Source organism: Meles meles, chromosome 16 (genome assembly GCF_922984935.1).
Source record: "Meles meles chromosome 16, mMelMel3.1 paternal haplotype, whole genome shotgun sequence".
NCBI lineage: Eukaryota > Metazoa > Chordata > Mammalia > Carnivora > Mustelidae > Meles > Meles meles.
The window spans coordinates 60,909,744-60,927,757 of NC_060081.1; the positions used below are offsets into that span (position 1 = coordinate 60,909,744).

Here is an 18,014-nt window from a genome sequence, read left to right on the forward strand (position 1 = left end):
TGGCAGTATACGTATTAATGAACAAGATATTTCCCTAATTGTCACCCCAGACAGATCACTGACACTGATCACTGATTACTTTCCCTATAATTCAGATTTATTTAAAAAATTTATTAAGAGCCTTTTATGTGTTTTATTGATGTATGTAAATAGACTATGAAACTTCTAAAACACAACTAACAGGTGACAAATTAATGGTTTCAATTTACAACCCTCTTTGGAGGGAGGCAACTGATCCATATTTATCTCACTTGTTTCTTCCCAAATGTATTTATGAACGCATTATCCATCCCACCTACATCACTGATTCCATGTTGCCTGACACCCACTGATTAGATACAATGTAACCAAAGGTATATTACAGGACACCTGGGTGGTTTGTCTGTTAAGCCTCTACCCTCAGCTCAGGTCTCGATCCCAGGGTCCTAGGATTGGTCCTGCAACAGGCTCCTTGCTCAGCAGGGAGCCTGCATCTCCCTCTGCCTGCAGCTCCCCGCCGCTGTGCATTCTCTCTCTCTCTCTGACATTTAAATAAATGAAATCTTAAAAAAAAAAAAAGGTATATTACATATAGAATATTAAATTGGGCAACTTACCACAATCTGTCATTTCAAAATCACCATTTATGTTTCTATTGTATGCCACAACTTCTCTTGGAATGCTTTTCAATAGTACACTTCTATAAACCTATAGGTCAGAGTAGAAAAAAAGGAAATGCTGAGTCACGAAGAGGCACAGGTTAAGCAAAACCAAAATAAGAATAAAATAGGATGCCAGTGGAAACCTATTTGTTTGTATGGGTGATAATCAAGGGAAAAGTGTCATTAGCCTGGTAAATGGAGATTACAGCAAATATGTTTACCTAAACCATGCCATTACAGGCGTTTACCAAATAGAAGACTTGAGTTAGTAAGTAGCAACTAAACACTGATGAGGTTTTGCCCAATAAAAGCAACTTCAAGTATCTGAGCTTGTTTTTCCTTTTTAATTCCTTATATGAGAATCGTCTGGTCTCATTAAGGCTTGTTTTCCTGTTCCCATCTCATTTCCATCTCCTTTCAGATGGCCAAAGGAAAATCTGTTTCCATTCCTTCCCCTAAATTCCTTCCTACCTCCAATATAGCTAAAAGGCATGATCTGTTCCCAGTCATCCTATGGATACTAGTGTTGAGAGAGTATTTAGGAAGCTCTGGCTTGGTCCATTCTGGACCCACACTAACTTCACCTTAATGATCTTTGGGGATAATCTGGACCTCTCCAGGCTCTGCTCCTGAAGGATTTTTCTGAAGGGTCCAGAAACTCTTGGGCTGTCACAGGATATAACAAATGCCTATACCGGCTCTTCTAATGTCTGTATTTCTACCACTGTATTTTGGGGCTTAGGTAAAGAAGTGAAACCATATGTGGGCTCTTTTAGAAAGGGGTGTGACTACCAGTATTTGAGTATGGGATATCTGAGCAGCCACAACTCTCCTCCTAAGATGGCAGATCACCAAGGCCAGAAAAGAGGCCATTATGCTCTCTAGAGCACAGGAACCAGGCTCTCTAGTGGCCAATGCCTAAAGGTAGCCTAATCTTGTGTTCTTCAGGTACAATAATTATGAATAATATGGAGATAACAGTCATTAAACACTATGTGCGAGGCCAATAGGCTAAATTTTATATTTCCATGACTGAAAGGCTGTATAGGATTTTCACCATGGCTATCACAAAATTATCAAAAATGCTTGATACCTATTTAAAGATGAAAACATTAAGATTCTTAGTAAACAGCAAAAGAAGCTGGACTTAATAAATCCCCAAATTTCACTGGATTTAAACATCATTAGGGACTCAAGTCTCATCCAATTAGAGAATATTATTATTATACATAATTTTCATTGGATTTTTTTTTTTTTTAATAAAAGTAGGCTCCATGCCCTATGTGGGGCTTGAACTCATGACCCTGAGACCAAGAGTCACATGCTCTACCGACTGAACCAGCCAGGTGCCCCTCATCAAATTTTTTGTGACAAATGTCCCCACTGTACAAATGAGCAAATGGAATAGAAGAACATGTAAGAAGTATATGCAAATATATGGATGAGTCAGAAATAGCCAATTTCCTGGCTATTACTGAAACTGTCTTTAGAGTTTAATGGTATGCATTAAACTAAAAAATCTAAAGTATAGTAAAACTGTAAAAGAAGTTTACCCTTTTGTATGACTTGTCAACAGAGAAACAGCACAAATCTATTTTTGGACAGGAGGAAAAATAATGTAACTCACATGACTATTAGCCTGGGGCTGATTCCTGTAACTTTTCATTATTTCTTGAAAAGTTCTTTCTTCTTTTGTTACCTAAGGAAAATAAAAACTGCATTTATCAATTGCTCTTAGAAGAAAAATGGCTCTGAACAAAAACTTCAATTACAGGTTGGGACTGAGAGCAGTCTTGCAGAAAGCCATTAACCCCAGGCCAGCCCATGACTAAAAACTACTACTGTTGATGATTTTTACTACCTTCAAAGTTCAGGCTTTGTGGCCTGTGGGGACTCGGCTAATAGTTTCATTAATCAAAAGCACTGATATTGTTATGGTATAACTCTTTCTTTTTATAAGAAGAATGATACAAGAAAACTCAGATCTGTTGCATGCCCTGTAGTCTCTGATGTTATCAACTTTTAAATTACTTACTTAAAAGTAAATTAACTACATACTAAAGGGAAGAAAATGTCTTGTGATTGCAAGAAAACTGAGCAGTTGTTATAGGATGAGGTTTTTAACATTTTAGGACAGCTTATAGCGTTTCTAATGCTTAGACAGAAAAGTTACAGTGGGGGCCAAAATGAAGAAAGTGGATTAGTGATCTGTAAAGTTATCCTTTCTGGCCTATTTATTATAAAGTTTACTTAAGTTATTCCTTCCCTCTGCTTCACTGAAGTCCATTAGCACTAAATCTGTTCTCTATGATGAGCTAGAAATGGCAAACCCTGAACTATGAAAGTTCTCTGGAAAACACAAATGATTAGTTAATAACATTTATTAATATCTATTTTGTATAGAGATTTTAAAAAGGCATTGTGAGAGAGGAGTCAAAAAGGAGTCTGAAAACATGTTCTCTGCCTCAAAAAGCTAAAAAATTAGGTATTAACTATGTACACGTACTAGGACTGCCAGTGTGGCTAATAGGGTCCACACCAAAGTTATAGGTGATTGTTTCAGATATATCAGAATTTTAAGAGTCTCATGCTCTACCGACTGAGCTAGCCGGGCGATATATCAGAATTTTAAAAAGCAAGTAAGATATGTTATTTTATGACTGGAAACATTCAACTAGAATGTAAAATGCTCTTCTGAGGTGGTGCAACAAATCCCTAGAGAGCAATGTTATAGAAGCTATTTTATGAATTATGAATTCATTAAATTATAAAATAGGAAATCCTAGGTTGCCACTTATTAATTATGTAACTTTGACAAGTTATTTTCAGCTCTAGGCTTAGGTTACCAGCCTGTAACATAATGATCATTTACTGTAAAGTACTAGATGAGAGGTATCACAGGGATGGGAGTGGAAATAGTATTGTTACAGGAATAGTATGGAGAGCCACGTACTACAAATGGTCTCTAAGACCTTTTCCAATTTTATAACCAGTGTATTCTTATGATGTGGAAAAGCTGATTATTATAAAGCGAAATGGAGAGTCCAGAGAATAGATGTAGTGGCTGGAATTTACTAATTAACAATGGTGGGCAGTGTTGGCATATAGCATTTAAGTCAAAATAATAATCAAGCGCAATAGATTTTAACTAGAACAAAGAGCTTCCCCCAGCTTATACATTACCTTTGCCATAATGTAAAAGGCACAAAGGAGCAGCTGATCCAAATGTCTATCTTTCATTAGATCAGGGCAGTGAACTAAAGTGAATTCAAAACATGTCCAAATCTTCCTTCGTAACTCATTTGAAACATCCAATTTTAAACATAAATCACGTAAGCGTACACTTGCCAAATGATAGACCTAAGATGGAAGGTAGTACATTGATGCAAAAAAAAAAACCAGTAAATAATTTCTCTAATTTATCTCTTATTGTGAACATGGGCTTTCAGGCCAACATTAACAAATACCTAGGTTGTTGATAAATGTTATCTAAAATTACATACAATTTCTGTTCTATAGTACTAATTCACTGCTATGGCAGAAGACTATAGATTATTATTATTTAAAAAATATTTTTAAAAGATTTTATTTATTTTGTTAGAGAGAGAGAGAAAGAGAGCGAGAAGGGGGAGTGGCAGGCAGAGGGAGAAGCAGGCTCCCTGCTGGGAAAGGAGCTGGATGTGGGACTTGATCCCAGGTCCCTAAGACCAGGACCTGACCCAGAGGCAGATGATTAACCAACTGAGCCATCCAGGCATCCCAGAAGACTGTAGATTAAAACAAAATTCTCTTTAGAAAACCGTTTAAAAATTCTTTTGGAAAAGATGTCTTCTATGCTGTCATCTATGTGAAGTAAGAAACACTAAAATGCAAGATTTACTTGCACCATAACCATAATGAATACATAATTTTTCAAGTGTTCAGAAATCCCCGCCTCACCTTTTTTTGTTCAGATAAAATTGCTAGAAAGTCTAAAATGTCAGATAATAGGGGTGCCTGGCTGGCTCAGTTGGTTGAGCATACAACTCTTGATTGTGGGGTTGTGGGTTCAAGCCCCAGGCTGGGTGTAGAGATTACTTAAAAATAGGATCATTGGAGAAAAAAAAAAAAAGACAATCAAGAGCTAAAATGTTTGATTTCAAGAATGAGTCAGAAAGCAAAACCTTGGGGCACCAGGGTGGCTCAGTCAGTTAAGCATCTGCCATTAGCTCAGGTCATAATCCCAGGGTCCTGGGATAGAGCCCGGCAGAGGGCTCCCTGCTCAGCAGTGAGCCTGCTTCTCCCTCTTCCTCTGCCATATCCCCTGCTTGTGTGCTCTCTCTCTCTGTCAAATATATAAATAAAATCTTTAAAAACAAAAATTAAAAAAAAAAGAAAAACCATTTATGAAACTTCCTATTCTACATTGTTTTCACAAGCATATAAATGTATTACTGAAGTAAATGAGATACCAAGTTTTTTGTTTCTGTTGTTTCTAAGTACATCAGAGTAAATTCATTTAATGCCATGAGCCTTTCACTTTTACAATCTTTATATGAACTGATATTAATGCAAATGACCTGAAGGTTCTGCAAGATTCTAAAATGGTTTCCAATCACCCAAGAAGAATTATGTTTTACTCTTTTAAAAACTGGTACTCTGCAGTGGTATTGCTAAATCACACTACTCTGTTTGAACTAAGTCTTTAAATTTAAATGTTCAGGGAAAAATAATGAAAAAAGTATCTCTGGCAGGAATATAATCCACAGATTAGAGTTTAAAAACAAATGTAAGCTATCCAATATATTAGTCTGACAGAAAGATAAGTGGTTGACTCCAAAGCCACAACTGATTAATTTTACAGCAAACTCATTTTCTGTATCCTATCTCCTTATTTCTGGTCCAGCTGGCCAAGAGATGAACAGAATCCATTTGGGTCAGAGCAGTGGGAAAGATGCTAGAACTTTGTATTTGTGATAGGAAATGAAAGATACAGTCCTAGTTAAAAAGATTAAAAATAGGGCGCCTGGGTGGCTCAGTGGGTTAAGCCACTGCCTTCGGCTCAGGTCATGATCTCAGGGTCCTGGGATCGAGTCCCGCATCGGCCTCTCTGCTCAGCAGAGAGCCTGCTTCCCTCTCTCTCTCTCTGCCTGCCTCTCTGTCTACTTGTGATCTCTCTCTGTCAAATAAATAAATAAAATCTTAAAAAAAAACAAAGATTAAAATAATATGTAATTAGATAATACTTGTTAATTGTCTTTTACAGAGCTGATTCAATGAATTAAAGAAACATACTCTGGGAGTCGTCGTCGTCTTTTTTTTTTTTTTAAAGATTTTATTTATTTATCTGACTGAGAAAGTGAGAGAGCACAAGCAGGGGGAGCAGGAGAGGGAGAAATAGGCCCTGAGCAGGGAGCCTGATGCAGGACTTGATCCCAGGACCCTGGGATCATGACCTAAGTCAAAGGCAGATGCTCAACCATCTGAGTCACCCAAGCGCCCCGCTGGAAGGTTTCTAACAAAAAATTCACAGAAAATTCTATTCTGGCACAGAACACCAGCATCACACTGAACTCAGCATAGATAATAGCTGTAGTTTACTCAGGGAAGGGTTATTTTGAATTCACTATAGACATGGATAATCATGCTTTTTATATATAAAGACATCTTATTAACTTTTAGGATAAAATTTTTCTAGCTTCTAACTGTATCAAGTAGGCTTTATTTATTAAAAAATTTTTATTTATTTATTTATTTGACAGTCAGAGATCACAAGTAGGCAGAGAGGCAGGCAGAGAGAGAGGAAGGGAAGCAGGCTCCCTGCTGAGCAGAGAGGGCGATGCGGGGCTCAATCCCAGGATCCTGAGATCATGACCTGAGCTGAAGTCAGAGGCTTTAACCCATTGAGCCACTCAGGCACCCCATAAAATATTTTATTTTTTTGAGAGTGAGGACAAGCCCGTGTGCAAGAGTAGAGAGAGTGGTAGGCAGAGGAAGAAGCAGGTTCCCTACTGAGCAAGGAGCCCAGGGCAGGACTCAATTCTAGGACCCTGGGATCACAACCTGAGCTGAAGGCAGACCTTGAACTGAAGGCAGATGCTTAACTGACTGAGCCACCCAGGTCCCCCATCAAGTAGGTTACATTTAAATGGAGAGAAAAAAAAAAAAAACCCAAAGATTCTGAAGTAGATGCAGAATTAAAAATTCAGAACTAAAGCTTTCTTTTTTTTTTTTTTCTTTTTAAAAGATTTTATTTATTTGACAGAGATCACAAGAAGGCAGAGAAGCAGGAAGAGAGAGCAGGGGGGTGAGGGAGCAGGATCCCTGATGAGCAGAGAGCCTCATGCAGGGCTTTCTTTCTTTTTTTTTTTTTTAAGATTTTATTTATTTATATGACAGAGAGAGATCACAAGTAGGCAGAGAGACAGGCAGAGAGAGAGGGGGGAAGCAGGCTCCCTGCTCTTGGCTCGAACCCAGGACCCTGAGATCATGACCGAAGCCAAAGGCTTATTAACCCACTGAGTCACACAGGTGCCCCTAAAGCTTTATTTCTGTCAATCTTAAATTATCAAATTTTGCCATTTTGAACATTAAAAATAGGGAATAAATGGGAAAAAAGTTGCATTTTCCAACTCTGTTTTTAAAACAAGCCTTAGTTGGTGGCTCAGTAGGTTAAGCCTCTGCTTCGGCTCGGGTCATGATCTCAGGGTCCTGGGACTGAGCCCTGCACGAGGCTCTCTTCTCATCAGGGAGCCTGCTTACCCCTCTCTCTCTCTGCCTGCTTCTCTGCCTACTTGTGATCTCTGTCAAGTAAATAAAATCTTTAAAAAAGAAAAAAATAACAAAACAAGAAGCCTTAGACAGGCACAAGGGGGAGATAGGATTTGGGGAGATAGAGTAGAGGAGGCAGAGGGAAGAACAGAAAAGGGCAAGTTTTCAAGAATTATGATGAAAAAGACTAGAGGAAATAAACAAATTTGCATCAAAGATAATTTAGAAAAAATATTAATTTCTTAAAATGTTTAAGTCCTAAACCCTGGTCACAATGCTAAAACTCCCTGAAAAATAGTGCCTTCTTTTTCCTTTACAATTCTTAAGAATGGGCTAGCCAGCCAAGTTGTGGAGTAGACTAGAGAGGTATCTTCCAGTTCTGGAATTTATTTCACAGAAGAGTCATGTTTGATTATAAAACCTGATTAACTTGTCTCTCTTATCAGAAGCTGACAGTGCTTTAAAAACAGGTAGGACAGAGGCGCCTGGGTGGTACAATTGGCTAAGAGTCCGCCTCTTGGTTTCAGCTCAGGTCATGATTTCAGGGTCATTGGATAGAGCTAACCCTGTGTGAGCCTCTGTGCTCATGTGAAGTCTGCTTATGACTCTTTCTCCCTTTTCTCCTCCCACCACCCCTACCCTCTACCTAAGCTCTCTCTTTCTCCAAAATAAATAAATAAAATCTTAAGAAAAAGATTATTTCCATTGAGGCAGAAAAAACATCTGACAAAATTCAAATCCTTTTTTTTCATAACACACTCAACAGACTAGGAATAGAAGAAAACTGCCTCAACATAATAAATGCCATCTATGAAAAATCCAGAGCTAACATCATACTTAAAGTAAAACAAAGAAAACTTTTCCTTTAAGATCAGGAACAAGACAAGAATGCCCAGTTTCAGCACTTCTTTTCAACACAGTACTGGAAATTCTAGCCAGAGCAATTAGGCAAGAAAAAGAAATAAAAAACATCAAAACTGGAAAATAAGTAAAGTCATCTGTTTGCAAATTATATGATTTTATGGTGTAGAAAACTGTAAAGAATCCCCCCAAAACTGTTAGAATAAACGAATTGAGCAAAGTTGCAGACTACAAAATCATACAGGGGCACCTGGCTGGCTCAGTCAGTGTAATATGTGACTCCTGATCTTGGGGTTATAAATTCAAGTTCCGTGTTGGGTGTAGAGATTACTTAAATAAATAAATAAATAAATAAATAATCCATAACAGGGGCACCTGGTTGAGCATTTGCCTTCAGCTCAGGTGTTGATCTCAGGGTCCTGGGATAGAGGCCTGCATCAGGTCCCTGCTCAGTGGGGAGTATGCTTCTCCCTTTCCCTCTCTTCTAACCCTGCTCATGCTCTCTCTCTCAAATAAATAAATAAAAGCTTAGAAAAAAAAAATCACACAAAAATCTATTTCATTCCTATACCACAAACAATAAATAATCCAAAAATAAAATTAAGAAAATGATTGTAGGGGCGCCTGGCTGGCTCAGTGGGTTAAACCTCTGCCTTCAGCTTGGGTCATGATCCCAGCTTCCTGGGATCGAGCCCCATACAGGGCTTCTTGCTCAGCGGGAAGCCTGCTTCTCCGTCTCCTACTCCCCCTGCTTGTATTCCCTCTCTTGCTGTGTCTTTCTCTGTCAAATAAATAAATAAAATCTTAAAAAAAAAAAGAAAGAAAATGATTGTATTTATAGTATCATGAAAAAGAATAAAGTAACTTAGTAATCAACTTAACCAAGGAGGTAAAAGAGTATATACTGAAAACTGCAAAATGCTGCTGAAAGAAATTAAAGATAAATAATAAAACACTCTGTGTTAACTAAAAAACAGCAACAAAAACAAAACAACCCAAACACAAATAAATGGAAAGACATCCCATATTCATGGACTGGAAGACTTAATAATGGTAATAAGATGTCAACACTATTCAAAGGATTCTATAGATTCAATGCAATCCCTATTAAAATCTCCATGATGTTTTTTGCAAAAATAGAAAAATCTATCCTAGGGATGCCTAGATGGCTTTAGTCAGTTAGGCGTCTGCCTTCAGCTCAGGTCATGATCCCAGAGTCCTGGGACTGAGTCCTGCATTGGGAACCTTGCTCAGCAGGGAGCCTGCTTCTCCCTCTGCCTGCCACTGCCTCTGCTTGTGCTTGTGTGTGCTCTTTCTCTGACAAATAAATAAAATTTTTTAAAAATCCATTAAAAAAAAAAAAAGAAAAAGAAAATCCATCCTTAAAGTCATATGGAATCTCAAGGAACTCTGAATAGCCAAAATAATCTTGAAAAAGAACAAAGTTGGGAGGGCTCACATTTCCTAATTTCAAAACTTACTACAAAGTTACAGTAATCAGGGGCGCATGGATGGTTCAGTGGGTTGAAGCCTCTGCTTTCGGCTCAGGTCTTGATCCCAGGGTCCTGGGATCGAGCCCCACATCGGGCTCTCTGCTCGGCGGGGAGCCTGCTTCCTCCTCTCTCTGCCTGCCTCTCTGCCTACTTGTGATCTCTGTCTGCCAAATAAATAAATAAAATCTTAAACAAAACAAAACAAAACAAAACAAAGTTACAGTAATCAAAACAGTATAGTACTGGCATACAGACAGACATAAAAAGGACAATGCTTAAAAAAGAGCCCAGAAATTAGCCCTCACATATATAGTGCAATGGCTTATGAAAATGGTGCCAAGACACTGAAAGGAGAAACAACGGTCTTTTCAACAAATGGTGTTGAGAAAATGGATGCAAAAGAATGAAGCTAGATCCTCCCCTCAGACCATATATAAAATTAACTCAAAATGGATCAAGGAATTAAACACAAATGCTAAAACTATAAAACTCTTAGGGAGAAAAGATGGGGAAAAGCTTCATGACATTGGAACGGTCAATGATTTTTTGGATATGACACAAAAAGCAAGACAGTGGGGCGCCTGGGTGGCTCAGTGGGTTAAAGCCTCTGCCTTCGGCTCAGGTCATGATCCCAGGGTTCTGGGATCGAGCCCCGCATCAGGCTCTCTGCTCAGCAGGGAGCCTACTTCCTCCTCTCTCTCTGCCTGCCTCTCTGCCTACTTGTGATCTTTGTCAAATAAATAAAATCTTTAAAAAAAAAAAAAAAAAGCAAAGACAGTAAAACAAAACATAGTTTTGTTTTCATTAAACTTCATTAAAGTTAGAAATTTCTGGGGCGCCTGGGTGCTTCAGTGGGTTAAGCCTCTGCCTTTGGCTCAGGTCATGATCCCAGGGTCCTGGGATTGAGCCCCACATTGGGCTCTCTGCTCAGCAGGGAGCCTGCTTCTCTCTCTCTCTGCCTGCCTCTTGTGGCATACTTGTGATCTCTGTCTATCAAATAAATAAATAAAATCTAAAAAAAAAAAAGTTAGAAACTTATGTGCATCAAAGGATACTATCAATATGGTGAAAAGGCAACCCCTGGAATGGGAGAAAACATTCGCAAATCATCAATCTGATAAGGGATTCTATCCAGAATTTTATAACTACAGCTCAATAGCAACAACAGTAAAGCTCAAGCAAAAAATGGGCAAAGGACTTAAATAAATCTTTCTCTAAGGAAGACAGATAGATGGCCAAAAGCACATGAAAAGATGCTCAACATCACTAATAATTAGGGAAATGCAAATCAAAATTATGAGATACCGCCTTTTTTTTTTTTTTTTAAAGATTTTATTTATTTATTTGACAGAGATCTCAAGTAGGCAGAGAGGCAGGCAGAGAGAGAGGAGGAAGCAGGCTCCCTGCTGAGCAGAGAGCCTGATGCGGGGCTCCATCCCAGAACCCTGGGATCATGACCTGAGCCAAAGGCAGAGGCTTTAACCCACTGAGCCACCCAGGCGCCCCGAAAACTATGAGATACCACTTTATTCTCATTAGCATGGCTACTATAAAAAATAACAGAAAACAGTGTTGACAAGGATGTGGAGAACTTGGAAACCCATGTATTTGTAGCAGGAATATAAAATGGGACAGGCACTGTGGAAAATGGTATGGTAGTTCCTCAAAAAATTATATTCAGAATTATTATTCCACTTCTGGGTATAAACCCAAGGGAACTGAGAGCAGACACTTGAATAGATATTTGTACACTTATGTTCATAGCAGCATTATTCACAATAACCAAAAGGTAGAAACACTGCAAATGTTCATCTACAGATGAATGGATAAACAAAATGTAGTATACACATACAATGGGATATTATTCAGGCTTAAAAAGGAAATTCTGAACAATGCTACAACATGGAAGAATCCTGAAGACTTAACGCTAAGTGGAAAAACCTGTTTAATATAATATTATATTAGGTGCCTGGGTGGCTCAGTTGGTTAAGCAACTGCCTTCGGCTCAGGTCATGATCCTGGAGTCCCGGGAGCGAGTCCCACATCGGGGTCCCAGCTCCACAGGGAGTCTGCTTCTCCCTCTGACCTTCTCCCTTGTCATGCTCTTTCTCACTCTCTCTCTTAAATAAATAAAATATTTTTAAAAAATATTATATTAATAAACTTAACATATTAACATAAATATTGTTTGAGTCTACTTATATGAGGTACCTAGAGTAGTCAAATTCATAGAGACAGAAAGTAGAATGGTGGTTACCAGGAGCTGGTGGTGGGAAGAGGAATGGGGAATTATTTTAAGCGGAGAAGATCTCAGTGTAGGAAGATGAAAAAGTTCTGGAGCTGGATGATGGTGAAAGCTGCACAACAATGTGAATGTACTTAACGACAACACTTCACTGTACACTAAAATATGGTTAAAATGGTAAATTTTATGTGTATTTTACCACACAAAAAAGGAGGCTAAAACTGCTCTGTTACTCAATCTTTCTTGCACTGATTAAATGAGATCATTTTATTTTTATTTACTTTTTAAAAAGATTTTATCTATTTATTTGACAGAGAGAGAGAGTGCACAAGCAGGGGGAGCATCAGAGGGAGAAAAGCAAGACCCCCACTGAGCAGGGAGTCTGATGCAGGGCTCGATCCTAGGACTCTGGGATCATGACCTGAGCCGAAGGCAGACATTTAACTGACTTAGCCAGCCAGGTGCCCCTTAAAATATTTTATTTTTAAATAATCGCTATATCCAGTATAGGGCACGAACTTACAACCCTCTGATCAAGAGTCCCAAGTTCCACTGAGCCAGCCACACACCCCAAATGAGATCTTTTGGATGCCATAAAATCACATACCTTTCTATAAAACAGTGCTAAAGACCCAGTTCTCTTTGGTTTGCTTATTCCAGTTGGATGTGCCTCTTGCACTTTAGTCAGATGGGTGTGTTTCGGAGAAGCAGCAATTAATGACTGAGCAGTAAGTGATACAGGACTCTCGACTTTGGACTCCTGAGCTGTGTTCATGGAAATTGGTATCAGTGTGATCTCTCCAGCATCATTTGCGATACCTAAATGTATAAGCAAGAGTTTTCAGTTTTAGAAATAAGCAGCATGTATTCCAGAAAGGTTGTCAATTATATCTATCAATCTATCTATGTGTATAAACATAGGAATAGGTTAGAAAAGGAGATGAAAGCCACAAAAATAATAATTCTAGGTTATAGCACTCTTATTTTCTATTTCTGCTCTGAAACAATATTTTCTTTAGAAATTTTGAGTTCTTACAGAGATGTTTTTAATCATTTGTAAAGCTCATATAAGAAAATAAGTTCCAACAAAAAGGGTAGTATATTTAAAAAATGTTAAAACTCAATAAACAGTGTAAGTTCAAAACAAAACAAAAGAGCACAGGGGATTTTTATGGCGGTGAAACTATTTTGTATAATACTATAATGGTGGCTATTCTGGTGCAGGATGGTGGGGGGGGGTGTGTGTGTGTGTGCATGTGTGTGTGTGTGCACAGGGGATTTTTATGGCGGTGAAACTATTTTGTATAATACTATAATGGTGGCTATTCTGGTGCAGGATGGTGGGGGGTGTGTGTGTGTGTGTGTGTGTGTGTGTGTGTGTGTGTGTGTGTGTGTGTGTGTGTGTGGCAGTGGGTATATGGGAAATCTCTATACCTTCAACTCAATTTTGCTTTGAACCCAAAACTGCTCTAAAATGATAAATTTTAAAAAACAGTATAGGTTCAAAAGAAACTGGATTAAAAAATGCCACATGATCCAATCCAGCAAGACAAATCTTAATTGACTAATTCAGAAAAAATAGAAAATAAATGCATTAAAATGTTACCATGCAATGGGATTGTAACTTTATGTCCCGTTGTTCCTGTGACTATGGCTGTGGCCATAGTTAGAAGACTTTGCCCAGGGGAAATTGATATATTTTCAGCAGTAAGGCTTGAAGAAGGGGCAATTTTCAATTTTGTTCCTTCGGTTATGATCCTGTCCATAAGTATTTCCTTTGGTGGGTCTTCCCCAAAAAGTCTTCTCTTGGCACTCCCCGCAGTAGGAGAACTGTAGCGTTCATGGACAGAAATTGGAGACAATGGCTGCATATCTAATAGAGAGAAAAATAAATTTGAAACAGTTTGAACATATTCCAAAACGATAAATCAGGTTCATTCATTCAACAAATAGACTTTGAGTTACTATGTTAAGCCCTAGGGATTCAGCAATAAATAACATGGCTTCTGTCTTCATGGAATATAGTCTAGTGAAAGAGCCATGAAAAAAGTCATTACATGTGAAAATTATGATGGCTCATTTTCTTGGTTTCTTGAACCTCCGCCTACTATTAAAGGAGCAAAACATTAAGGGTATAGTAGAAGCTAAAAGGTAGAATGAGGTGACCAGTAAATTAAAATAGTCCAATTAGCATCTATTTCCCAATTTTACCTAGTAATTTACCTAGTAAATAACATTTAAGAAGAAGGTAAATCAGTAATTTGGTTCAGAGTTTGCCTCCTCCCACATGCCCATACTTAAGTAGTTTAAGGTAATATGGCGTTCTGATTTAGAAGATACACAGTCATCTTTTATGAGCCCTCTAGAAGATAAAGATGAGTAAAGGTGATATGATTCTGTTTAGCTTGCCTTAATCTGAAGGTTGGCAGTAGTATGCTGATCAAAAAGAAAGTTATAGTTTATATCTATTTTCAGTGCTCTTTCCATAGGAGAAGCCTTCCCTTTCTACAAGGTGCAAAGGTTCTCCTAGACCCTCAGAACCCTATATCTTTTTCTATAATCCTTACTTTCTCCAACCCATTGTTTCTTTACAGGTATACGATATGCTTTTTTTTTTTTTAAAGATTTTATTTATTTATTTGACAGAGAGAGATCACAAGTAGGCAGCGAGGCAGGCAGAGAGTGAGAGGGAAGCAGGCTCCCCGCCGAGCAGATAGCCCGATGCGGGACTCGATCCCAGGACCCTAAAGCCAGTGAGCAAGCATGTGCATATGGGGCGGGGAAGGAGCAAAAGGAGAGGGAGAGGGAGAAGGAGAATCCTAAGCAGGTTCCATGCCTAGCACAGAACAGAAGCAGGGCTCAATCTCATGTCCCTGAGATCATGACCAGAGCCAAAAATCAAGAGTCAGACACTTAACCAACTGAGCCAGCCAGGTGCCTCTTTATTTTTTTAAAATATTTTATTTATTTATTTGACAGACAGAGATCACAGGTAGGCAGAGAAGCAGGCAGAGAGAGAGGAGGAAGCAGGCTTCCCGCTGAGCAGAGAGTCCAACGCAGGGCTCGATCCCAGGACCCTGGGATCATGACCTGAGCCAAAGGCAGAGGCTTTAACCCACTGAGCCACCCAGGCGCCTCTATTTTTTATTTTAAAACTTAAAAAAAAATTACTTATTTGACAGAGAGAGAGAGAGCGCGCACAAGTACAGGGAGCAGCAAAGGCAGAGGGAGATGAGGGCTCCCCACAGATTGGGAAGCCTGACACAGACCTTGATCCCAGGACCTTAGGATCATGACCTGAGCTGAAGGCTGATGCTTAACCAACTGAGTCACCCAGGCACCCTATTTTAAAACCTTTTAAAGGTAATCTCTATACCCAACATGGGGCTTGAACTCACTGCCGAGATCAAGTATCCCACACACCACTGAAATGAGCCAGCCAGGCACTCATATACTATCTATCCTTTCCTCCTTCCTTCCATCCATCCATCCATTCATCCACCCTCTCAACTTCCCTCCCTCCCTTCCTTCCTAAGATTTTATTTATTTATTTACCAGAGAGAAAGAGAGAGAGCACAAGCACAGGAAGCACTAGGCAGAGGGAGAAGCTCTCTGCTGAGCAAGGAGCTTGATGTGGGACCCAATCCCAGGACCCTGAGATCACGACCTGAGTGGAAGTCAGATGCTCAACTGATTGAGTCACCCAGATGCCCCACGTATCCTATGCTTTTAAAGTGAAAGCATTTAAGGGCACCTGGCTGGCTCAGTTGATGGTGCATCAGACTCTTGTTCTTGGGGTCTTGAGTTTGAGCCCCATGTTTGGTGTGGAGATCACTTAAGTAAATAAATGTAAAAAAAAAAAAAAAAGTGGAACTAGAGCGTATCATGCTTAGTGAAATAAGTCAATCGGAGAAAGACAACTATCATATGATCTCCCTGATATGAGGACATGGAGAAGCAACATGGGGGGTTAGGGGGATAGGAGAAGAATAAATGAAACAAGATGGGATTGGGAGGGAGACAAACCATAAATGACTCTTAATCTCACAAAACAAACTGGGGGTTGCTGGGGGGAGGTGGGATTGGGAGAGGGGGAGGGGGCTATGGACACTGGGGAGGGGAGGCGAACCATAAGAGACTATGGACTCTGAAAAACAACCTGAGGGTTTTGAAGGGTCAGGGGTGGGAGGTTGGGGGAACAGGTGGTGGGTAATAGGGAGGGCACGTTTTGCATGGAGCACTGGGTGTTGTGCAAAAACAATGAATACTGTTACGCTGAAAAAAATAAATAAAATGGGAAAAAAAAAGTGAAAGCATTTCACTGTTTACTTTTATATCCATTAGATAATTAGACAGCCATATAATTAATCTATTTACAAAACATGCTTACGAGTTACAAAGATTACTTCTGTCAATGATTTGACAGCTCTCTGCATTAATGAAGTGAGTGGAGAAGTAGTCATGGTTTAATAAAAATCTCTCAGTAATTCTGGGGCTTATGAAAGCAGCTCTGATTTTCCAATCTCAGTGGAAAGTATAAAGTGCTACTATAACTCCCATTATCCCTTTACAGGAGCCTACCTAGATCTCTTAAACAAAAGAAATCCAAGGCAGTCCTTGAATCTGACTGGGAATGTTCAAAGCTGACATTTCAATAGAGGATTCACATTATAGCCATGAAGTTAGCTACAAACCCCTTCATATTATCTTTCCTTAGCACAGTAGTGGAAAAGCTACAGTGAACAACTAATAAATTTAGTAATTTTAGAAATAATAGATTGTCTTTTTCTCCCCAGTGTTAATGCTCAATATTGTTTTCTAAGGATTTTCCATTATTTGATTCTCTTGTCTGCATCTTTTTTTTTAAGATTTTATTTATTTATTTGACAGAGAGAGATCACAAGTAGGCAGAGGCAGGTGGGGGGGGGGAGCAGGCTCCCTGCTGAGCAGAGAGCCTGACGTGGGGCTCAATCCCAGGACCCTGAGATCATGACCCGAGCTGAAGGCAGAGGCCTAACCCACTGAGCCACTCAGGTGCCTCTCTTTTTTTTTTTTTTTTTTTAGGATTTTATTTATTTGAGAGAGAGAGAGCAACGAAAGAGCACGAGGAGGACGGGAATATCGAGAGGGAGAAGCGGTTCCCCACTGAGCAGGGAGCCTGATGTGGGCTTGATTCCAGGGTCCTGGGATCATGACCTGAGTGGAAGGCAGAGGCTTTAATCCACTGAGCCACCCAGGCGCCCCTAATTATTCATTTTTTAAAGTAATCTCTACACCCAACATGGGGCTTGAACTCATGACCCCAAGATGAAGAGTCACATACTCTACCCGGTGCTCCTAATGACTGACAGTTTTAAAAACTTTTAACAAGATTTCTTAAGGGGTGCCTGGGTGGCTCAGTGGGTTAAGCCTCTGCCTTCAGCTCAGGTCATGATCCCACGGTCCTGGGATGGAGACCCGCATGGGGCTCTCTGCTCAGCAGGTAGCCTACTTCCTCCTGTCTCTCTGCCTGCCTCTCTGCCTACTTGTGATCTCTCTCTCTGTCAAATAAATAAATAAAAACTTTAAGAAAAAAAAAATTTTCGGGGCGCCTGGGTGGCTCAGTGGGTTGGGCCGCTGCCTTTGGCTTAGGTCATGATCTCAGGGTCCTGGGATCGAGTCCCGCATCAGGCTCTCTGCTCAGCGGTGAGCCTGCTTCCTTCCCTCTCTCTCTCTCTCTGCCTGCCTCTCTGTCTACTTGTGATTTCTCTTTGTCAAATAAATAAACAAAATCTTAAAAAAAAAAAGAAAAAAAAAGAAAAAAATTTTCTTAAAAGTCATAAAATAATCTAAATCATTTCCATTGCTTATGAAGATTGTTTTTTCTGCACAGCTTGCATATTTTTATCTTACACTACATGTAAAGCAAAAACTATCAATGTGCCTGCATACATACACAAAATTATAGCCCAAAAAAGGATCAAGAGCTTTGTGAAACCTAAATGCTTGCTCATCAGAAGTTACTTCAGGGAGGGGCGCCTGGGT

General features: G+C 39.4%; 1 protein-coding gene across 2 annotated transcripts in view; it reads right to left on the reverse strand.

Moving 5' to 3' along the window:
• The window catches only part of RBL1 (RB transcriptional corepressor like 1), a 70,270-nt gene that overhangs the window by 9,113 nt on the left and 43,143 nt on the right, over positions 1-18,014 (reverse strand). For both annotated transcript variants that reach the window (XM_045981769.1, XM_045981770.1), the window contains 5 exons: positions 13,597-13,863; positions 12,598-12,809; positions 3,825-4,001; positions 2,269-2,340; positions 597-687 (listed from right to left, as the gene is read on the reverse strand). In XM_045981769.1, coding sequence (XP_045837725.1) covers positions 597-687; positions 2,269-2,340; positions 3,825-4,001; positions 12,598-12,809; positions 13,597-13,863 — 819 coding nt within the window. The remainder of the gene's footprint in view (positions 1-596; positions 688-2,268; positions 2,341-3,824; positions 4,002-12,597; positions 12,810-13,596; positions 13,864-18,014) is intronic.